Source organism: Berghia stephanieae, chromosome 4, assembly GCF_034508935.2.
Source record: "Berghia stephanieae isolate SIO BIC M18660-M18661 chromosome 4, UCSD_Bste_1.3, whole genome shotgun sequence".
Classification (NCBI taxonomy): domain Eukaryota; kingdom Metazoa; phylum Mollusca; class Gastropoda; order Nudibranchia; family Aeolidiidae; genus Berghia; species Berghia stephanieae.
In genome coordinates, this window is record NC_088363.1 from 6,610,552 (window position 1) to 6,620,551 (window position 10,000).

The 10,000-nt window shown below is 41.5% G+C and overlaps 2 protein-coding genes across 2 annotated transcripts in view; one reads left to right on the forward strand and one right to left on the reverse strand.

The window, feature by feature from the left end:
• Positions 1 to 10,000, reverse strand: part of LOC144969956 (uncharacterized) — a 263,401-nt gene that overhangs the window by 154,064 nt on the left and 99,337 nt on the right. The gene's annotated exons all lie outside the window — the stretch shown is intronic.
• Positions 1 to 10,000, forward strand: part of LOC144969955 (inverted formin-2-like) — a 321,818-nt gene that overhangs the window by 17,221 nt on the left and 294,597 nt on the right. The window contains exon 2 of the mRNA XM_078909050.1: positions 4,362 to 4,965. Within this exon, the coding sequence (XP_078765176.1) occupies positions 4,897 to 4,965 (69 nt within the window). The 5' untranslated portion in view covers positions 4,362 to 4,896. The remainder of the gene's footprint in view (positions 1 to 4,361; positions 4,966 to 10,000) is intronic.

Below are 10,000 nucleotides of genomic sequence, written 5' to 3' on the forward strand. Positions count from 1 at the left end.
TTTCGGGAACAAATCAGACAATGGACGTTTCGGGAACAAAACAGACAATGGACGTTTCGGGAACAAAACAAACAATGGACGTTTCGGGAACAAAACAGACAATGGACGTTTCGGGAACAAAACAAACAATGGACGTTTCGGGAACAAAACAGACAATGGTCGTTTCGGGAACAAAACATACAATGGACGTTTCGGGAACAAAACAGACAATGGTCGTTTCGGGAACAAAACAGACAATGGACGTTTCGGGAACAAAACAGACAATGGACGTTTCGGGAACAAAACAGACAATGGACGTTTCGGGAACAAAACAGACAATGGTCGTTTCGGGAACAAAACAGACAATGGTCGTTTCGGGAACAAAAAAGACAATGGTCGTTTCGGGAACAAAACAGACAATGGCGTTTCGGGAACAAAACAGACAATGGACGTTTCGGGAACAAAACAGACAATGGTCGTTTCGGGAACAAAACAGACAATGGACGTTTCGGGAACAAAACAGACAATGGACGTTTCGGGAACAAAACAGACAATGGACGTTTCGGGAACAAAACAGACAATGGTCGTTTCGGGAACAAAACAGACAATGGACGTTTCGGGAACAAAACAGACAATGGACGTTCCCATAAGAAGCCTTTCCATTTTCACACTTTCGTTAGTATTTTACGATCACCGGCTTCAGGCAGCCCTTACCGTTTTCTATCATAAGCTATCGCCGCCTAGGCATTCCACAAAGGAATATAGACAATTCATCTTTTTTCAAGAATCAAATCTGCCGTTGAACTTTTTCTTACTGCAACAATGGCGTATCCATTCAACTACAAAATTGTCAATTATTATTACTTGAACTGAAATTTTTTATTCATAAACGTAAAGAGAGAGCCATAAAGCCCAGTAGCCGGTTGCTTAGCGTAAAACGGACAATAGCAATTGCTTACTACCCTTGGATAGGATGTTAGTCTATCGCAAAGTACTTTCCGCCAGATATAACAAACCTAGCTACACAATCAGGTGGTTTGACAATAAAATATTGATTCCATTCGGGATTGATCATTTCTACTGTGAAGCGAGTGCTCTACCAACTGAGCTATCGGGACCACCTTATTTTTCTTGACGGTGGAAGAATAAATGTAAATGTTTTTTGTCATAAAACTCGCCTCCTGACCTATAGGTCCCTGGTTCGAGTTCCGCTGTGTTTATTTTTTTCCTCCGATTGTAGAGAGTGTGTAATCAGTAACCAATGGAAAGAGCCTACAGTATTGTAAATTTGAATGTCTCCGGTTTATCAAAATGTTCAGTTTAACCGATATGGGATTAACAAGTTTTCACTGTATTCCACAATTTTTTTTTTTTTTAAAGAATAGTTAATCTCGTGAGATCCCAGGTTTAAGGGTTTTTGCCAAGATGAGGGTCCTTTAACGCTCTCCTTACCAACTGTAGGAAAATCGTCACATTCGTTACGTACCAACAGTTTTCTTATTGAAATTTCTCGTGTGCATCTTAGAATTAAAAGTAAATAAACAGTGTGCTGTAGGCGTGTTTTGGTAAAGACATTATTTATCGCAAGTACTTTACTGATATTGTGTTTGAGTAATAAAAAAATCTATTTATGTTTTAGTTGGATGTGAAGTTTTGGGGAAAATCCTGAAAATGGTTGCACTAAATGTGCTCAAAGTGTTTTACAAGACGTCTCTGGTCAACAGCAACATTTACCATGTAGGACGGGACATGACGCCTGTTTGGCGATATTACAATTTTTCGGACAAAGACAACGCTGTTAACGGCCAGGTACTCATTTTACACCTGAGTACGGTGAGAGAATGTGAGTAAAGAGCCTTTTCCAAGGACTCAACAATGCGCCGAGCCCGAGGCTCGAACCCAGGACCTTCCGATCCGAAAGCGAGTTTCATACCACTAGACCACATAGCCGCACGCACGGAGAGAGTTCAATCAATCGATGTTTCCACATTTGCGGCAGTTAGATGGTTGATGTGTGTCATACACGAGCTATTCGTTTGTGATTTAATATGATGGACACTGTCTGTGTTATGATAATTTAATTACTTAACAAAACGTAAACGATTCCACTTTTCGACAAATGACACATTTAATTTGTAAACAATCGTATCAAAACGGTATGCCATTGGGATTAAATTAAAACCTCCTGCTTGGGAGTCCCGGTAGCTCAGTTGGTAGAGCACTCACTTCACACGCAAAGGGACCAAGATCGATCCTGGGTGCAGTCGGGATTTTTTTCTGACACCCCCCCCCCCTTACCCCCCATGTCCACCCAGCAGTGATTGAGTACTCAAGTCTCTTAGATCTGGCGCCGAAAGTACTTTGCGATGGACTAACGAACGTCCTATCCAAAAGATAGCAAGTAATCACCATTGTCCGTTTCACGCTGTAGAAACCGGGATAAACTCCGGCTCCCATGTGCCCATGAATGAATGTGAAGGACGACTACCTTTCGTGTCTGTGGCGATCAATTCAATGTCCAGCCATTTGTCCATCCCGATAGTGTACCGTTTCGACACACCGGATCACATATTATTATGAAGTAGACTGTTGTTTTATGTCAGAATGTGTGGACGGACATTGATTAGCCTGGATTAATGGCTGGATTTAGTATGACGATGTGTAGTGTGTTGTCTGTGGTTGTGTGTGTGTAGAGTTTGCCGTGTGCTTTGGTTTCTAGTTAGAGGATCTTGTGGTTAGTTATTCGGGCAGCATTGCATTACTATTTCTTTCATAAGTATATTCGTCATCCTCGTCATTACAGCATCACCATTCATTTCATAATATCATCATTATCATCACCATCAATACCATCATCATTATTCATCATTATTCATCATTATCATCATGATCTGCATCATCATCGTCGTCGTCATCAACATCAACATCATCGCCATCATCGCCATCATCATCGCCATCATCATCGCCATCATCATCGCCATCATCATCATCATCATCATCATCATCACCATCATCATCATCATTATCTGCATCATCATCACCACCACCACCATCATCATCATTACCATCACCACCACCACCATCATCGCCATCATCATCATCATCATCATCATCATCATCATCATCATCATCATCATCATCATCATCATCTCATCATCATCATCACCACACACCATCATCATCATTCATCACACACCACCATCATCGCCATCATCATCATCATCATCATCATCATCATCATCATCATCATCATCATCATCATCATCATCATCATCATCGCCATCATCATCATCATCATCATCATCATCATCATCATCATCATCATCATCACCACCACCACCATCATCATCATTACCATCACCACCACCACCATCATCATCATCATCATCATCATCATCATCATCATCATCATCATCATCATCATCATCATCATCATCATCATCATCACCATCATCATCATCATCACCACCACCACCATCATCATCATTACCATCACCACCATCATCGCCATCATCGCCATCATCGCCATCATCATCGCCATCATCATCGCCATCATCATCGCCATCATCATCATCATCATCATCATCATCATCATCATCATCATCATCATCATCATCATCATCATCATCACCATCATCATCATCATTATCATCATCATCACACACCACACATCATCATTACCATCACCACATCATCATCATCATCATCATCATCACATCATCATCTACATCATCATCATCATCATCATCACATCACCACCCCATCATCATCATACATCAACCACATCATGCCATCATCATCATTATCACACATCACATCATCATCTCATCATCATCATCACATCGCCATCATCATCATCATCCATCATCATCACATCATCATCATCAATCACCACCATCACATCATCATCATACATCCACCACCATCATCATCATCATCATCATCATCATCATCATCATCATCATCATCATCATCATCACCATCATCATCATCATCATCATCATCACACAATGTGACCATAACGTTCCCCCCAACCCCAAACCACCAGGAAATTAGGCCATCCTCCATGTAAACACTATCAAACAATAGACACTTAGACAGTTTTAATCAACGACCATTAACTGTTGAATATCAGCTTTGATACTACGCCTGTAATTTTTCTCAGAAAATCAAATGTATTAAAGAGCATGGGGTAAAAGTAAACTACGGATATAGTCGATGTTAGGGTTGAGTGAGTTAAACATGAACTCCTGTTACATGCTCCCCAATTTGTTTTACATAAGAATTGGATTCAGTAGTCTGATGTCACGCCGCCCGGCAACGGCGGCCATCTTGGTTCTAAACAAAGAAAATCATTACTTTTTATTTTTCATGCTGGCTAGAACTTTTCATATGCCTTGTGATCGTCAATGTGTAAAAGTCAAAACATGATCAAATTTATGTTTTTTTTTCCTCTGGATACGCTTTTATGCTCGCCGGAGAAATATTTCTTACGGGGTCCGCCATTGTTTCGATAGTTTAGAGCCAGTGTTACTAAGTTACCATGCTTCATTAGGAAGGAAGTGACGTAACGACTGTTGAAGAGTATTGTCACGATTTCAATATTACCATCAATACTGAGTGGAAGCCATCGTGTTGTTTTCTGCTTACATGGATGAAAAATGCCTTCAATGACCGTAGAGAACTAATCACCGAACTGGTGTTCTAAAAACAGAGCGCAGTGACGTCAGTTCCGGTCATTGATAGGATTATCAGGAAGCTTAATAATAATAATACAATTCATCCGCGTGTTTGTGTGTTGTTGTTGTTATCAATGTGTAACAATCAGACAATGGTGTGTGTTAGGATGGACAGTTAGCTGTCATTGGATGGTATTGATTTTCTAAGCAGTGTAAAAGTGTGTTTTATTTGGAACTGATGGGAAACAAACGGTCATCTTATGAATCGCTGGACCCCGAAGATGAGGATGGATCGTTCTGTATCAAGGTAAGTGGTAGCATCTCAACCTATTTTTAATAACTTGTAGCGGACGTGAACATAACCTCGACGCCTCTAAGCGTAGCCTTCCTTAACTAAAAGCCTGATCGTGGCCTTTGTAAATTCATAGCCTGACACTGACCAGCAAATGACGTCAAAAGACAAGTCTCTGGTCAAAAAAGAAAACAAATCGTGAGTTGTATTTAATAGTTCAACCTATGGAATATCGTGTTTCCTTGAGCTCTCCTAACGACAACTCACTAGACTGTGTACTTACCCAATAATGACGTCACGATTTAAATCCTAATATGAGACAGAAGGAACGATGTTGACGTCCTTCAGCTCATTGTTATTTATATATATATATATATATATATATATATATATATATATATATATATAGAACCTATGTGGCTATGTGGTCGTGTGGTATGACACTCGCTTTCGGATCGGAAGGTCCTGGGTTCGAGCCTCGCGCTCGGCGCATAGAGTCCTTGGAAACGTCTCTTTACTCACATTCTCTCACCGTACTCAGGTGTAAAATGAGTACCTGGCCGTTAACAGCGTTGTCTTTGTCAGAAAAATTGTAATATCGCCAAACAGGCGTCATGTCCCGTCCTACATGTTAAATGTTGCTGTTGACTAGAGGCCTCTTGTAAAACGCTTTGAGCACATTTAGTGGATATATTGTGGATATATATAAAGCTCAATTTTATTTTTTTTAAACCAAGTTAACGTCTCTCAGGTCTTTGCTAGTGTTTTTTTTTTTTTTTTTGCCATCCATTTTTATGAGTAATTCTCACTAAACTGTATTAATCGGACTATAAACGTTCAATGTGACACATAGTATTGTGTTGATCCGTTATAAATGTGGATGGTGTAGCATCTACTTTACTGGAAACAACAAACAATGAAAGCAATGTGTAGTAAATTTTATAAATTTAATGAGTTCTCTCGTGTTTACGTTTTGTCTGATCTGACGTGTAGAGTAGTCTTGCAGTCAGCAGTATGTGGTAAGTCTTCGTAGTTCGTAGGAAACGGAGATCGCCACACATGCCCCCCCAGACACGGACTAGTCATCTTTGTAGTACCGAGGTCGTTTAATGGTACGTCCTGAGCGAGATAGCTTCTTAGTAGGCACTACGTTAGTATCATCAGAAGCAGTACGGGAGTTTTGTATGTTTCTGTTCGATAACTTTCTGTTCTTATTCGGTGGGCGTCCACGACGAGGTGAGGTGGCAAGGGAAACTGGTTGCGTAGAATCGACAAATGCAGCTTTAAGTCGGTCGATCGAAATCCGTTCTGCTTTGCCACCAACATCGATCAGGAATTGTTTATCTCCAGGGGTTATGACAACATAGGGACCTGTATACGGCTTCTGAAGGGGTCCTCGGTGGGTGTCAACACGGATGTAAACATATTTCGCTGACATCAAGTTCTTGGGTAAATTTGTTTGATGATAGCCGTGATGATGTGTTGGCCGTGGTGAATGAAGGGACACGTTTTGCCGAAAGGTTGCCAAAAAGTCTTTAGCGTGGAAGTCTGAAGGATGGTCAGGTATAAACTCTCCAGGGATTGTTAAAGGTTCTCCGTATACTAATTCAGCTGAAGAAAGACCGATATCATCCTTTGGTGCAGTTCTTAAACCAAGCAGAACCCAAGGTAGCTCATCCACCCAATTTGGAGTTATTAGACGAGCTTTGAGGATGATTTCAACGACCGATGAAACCGTTCAATCATGCCGTTGGACTGAGGGTGATACGCAGTTGTGTGATGAATCTGCACACCAAGTTGACTGGCCATCTGTTTCCATAGCGTGGATGTAAATTGTGAGCCCCTGTCAGAAGTTATATCAACAGGAATACCAAACCGCGAGATCCAATTGGAGATCAGGGCTTTTGCACATTCTTCTGTTGTTGTGGTTTGTAACGGTATTGCCTCAGGCCATCGGGTGTTCCTGTCAATTATAGTAAGGAGATGGGTGAACCCCCTTGACTGAGGTAATGGTCCAACGAGGTCAATGTTTATATGTGAGAATCGCTTTCCTGGGACATGGAATGTTTCTAACGGTGCTCGTATATGTTTTTGAATTTTCGAAGATTGGCAGTTGTGACATTGCTTAACCCATGCTGACACTTCTTTCTTAAGACCATGCCAGATAAACTTCTTGCTGATAAGTCTGACTGTGGCCTTAACTCCAGGATAACTCTTATTGTGAATAATTTCGAAAACCGGTCTTCTGAAGTCGGTAGGAACGATAGGTCTTGGGTAGCCAGTTGAGATGTCACAAATTAACTCTGGACCCGAGTCAACGGATGTTTTGACGATTTTGAGGCTTGTTAATGCAGTTTTGTAAGCCTGTATGTCAATGCTATTTTCTTGGGATTCCGCCATAGCTTGATAGTCGATGCCAATTGAGACTGAGTTTGTAACTGCTCTTGAGAGACAATCTGCGACAGTGTTGTTTTTTCCAGAAATGTGTCGGATGTCAGTTGTGAACTCGGATATGGCAGATAAGTGCCTTTGTTGACGAGCTGACCATGGTTCAGTTGATTTGGACATGGCATGGATTAATGGTTTATGGTCAGTAAAAATAGCGAATTGTCTCCCTTCAATGATGAAACGGAAATGACGGATGGCTAAGTGAATGCCAAGCAACTCCCTATCAAAGGTACTGTATTTCTGTTCAGGTTTACGTAACTGCCTGCTGAAAAATGCCAATGGTTCCCAATTACCTTGATGATTAAGTTGTTCAAGGACAGCGCCCACAGCTTGGTCGGAGGCGTCAGACGTTAAAGCGAGGGGTGAGTTCAAGCAAGGATGGGCTAACATTGTAGCGTTACTTAGTGCATTTTTACCGTCAGTAAAGGCTTTCAACATTTCTTCCGTCCACGTAAGTGCTTGGCGTTGTTTTTTGACTTTCAAAGCACTATATAGGGGTCGAAGTATTTCAGCTAGTCTCGGAATGAAACGATGGTAAAAATTCAACATCCCGAGGAACTCTTGAAGTGACTTGATGGTTTTTGGTTGTGGAAATTGTTTAACAGCCTCAATTTTTGTCGCCATTGGGACAGATCCAGAATGCGAGATGTGATGGCCAAGGAAGTTAAGAGATCTCACACCGAAAAGACATTTCTCAAGACAGATAACGAGGCCTTGGTTTCTAAGTCTTTCGAATACGATTTTGAGATGTTCCATGTGTTCTGCCTCAGTTGAACTTGCAACCAGAATGTCGTCTAAATAACAAAATACGTAGTCTAAATCTTGTAAAATGGAGTCCATTAAACGTTGGAATGCTTGTGCTGCATTTTTTAATCCAAATGGCATTCTTAAGAACTCCCAAAGGCCGAAAGGGGTTATCACTGCCGTTTTTGGGACGTCTTCTGGAGCGACTGGAATTTGGTGGTATCCTCTGACAAGGTCGATCTTCGAGAAGATGATCTTACCGTCTAAGTTTGCTGTAAAATCATGAATGTGTGGGACAGGATATCGATCTGGTATAGTAGCATCGTTAAGTCGACGAAAATCTCCGCAGGGACGCATTGTGCCATCAGCCTTGGGGACCATGTGTAATGGGGAAGCCCAAGGGCTCTTTGATTTTTGAATTATGCCTATTTTCTCCATTTCCAAAAATTCCTTTTTTGCACACAAGAGTTTTTCTGGAGCCAGGCGACGAGCACGTGCGAATACTGGGCGACCTTTGGTTGTGATGAAATGTTGCACGCCATGTTTCACAGTTGCCGTTGAAAATGTTGGTTGAAGTAGTTCTGGATAGTTATTCAATAATTTTCTGAATGTATTGCAGTTCGGCTCGAGTGGTGAGAGTTCGGCGTTTGCGCAAACTGAACTTACTGAACAAGGTACGTGCGAAAACGTTTCAGCGTCGATAAGGCGTCGACCACGAATATCCACAAGCAGATTATGATGACGTAGAAAATCTGCTCCAAGTAGGGGACGCTTGACATCAGCTTTGATAAGTCGTGCATTGAATGAACGCGATCCAATACGTATGTTAGTTTCAAAGCATCCGTATGTTTTTATTGTAGAACCAATAGCAGCTTGTAATGCGAGATCAGAGGAACCCAAGCTTTTGTCTGATGCAGAGGCGGGTGTGACAGATACTTGAGCTCTAGTATCTACTAAAAAACGTCGGTTTGAATTTTCATCGACGACGATCAGTTGGAGATTTTTTGATGTGGGCGCGTTGGCTGAGTAAGAATCCGGGTCGACAGCAGAATTTACTGTTGACCCGGCTTGGCGTTTCCCTGGTTCTTCTTGTTTTTCTTGAATGAATTGAAGAGTTTGCATGTTTGTGTACATCGACGGGCATTTGAACCAAACCGTTGATGGTACCAGCAGAGGGAATCTATTTCACTGGTCATGGTTGGTGTGTCAACTTCACAAGTAGTATGAGAAATTGAAAAGGAGTTAGAGTTTGAGTAAGCAGCGTAGAAAAAATTGTCAGCTTCTCTGGCAAGTGCCCTGTAATCATCCAGGTTGGACGAGTTTGCTAATGGGAGTCTGATGTTTGCTGGAAGTTGTCTTAAGAATAACTGTCTGAAGAGCAGACAGGGCTTGTGTTTGCCGAGGAACACTAACATCCTGTCCATTAACTCGGATGGCTTTAAGTCGCCCAAACCATTCATGTTGAGTAGAGATTCCGCTCTCTCTGTTTCCGAAAGGCCGAACGCAGACAGCAGGAAGTTTTTCAGTATTTCATATTTACCTTCCTTGGGTGGTGATGATAGAATAGCAAGGGCTCTAGTTGCTGTGTCTGAGTCTAAGGCAGCCACTACATAGTAGTACTTTGTTTCATCGCTTGTTATATCGCGTAAAGCAAATTGTGCCTCGCTTTGTGCAAACCACGCTGAAGGACAAGTGGTCCAGAATGTGGGCAATTTCAATGCTACGGCGTCGATAGACATGTTTATTATTATTATGTTCTTGTGAAGAGTTGAACTGGTAAATAGTAATAATAATAATATATACCTATCTCTTAAGTTGTTTTACGTCGGGGTCACCAATGTAGCATCTACTTTACTGG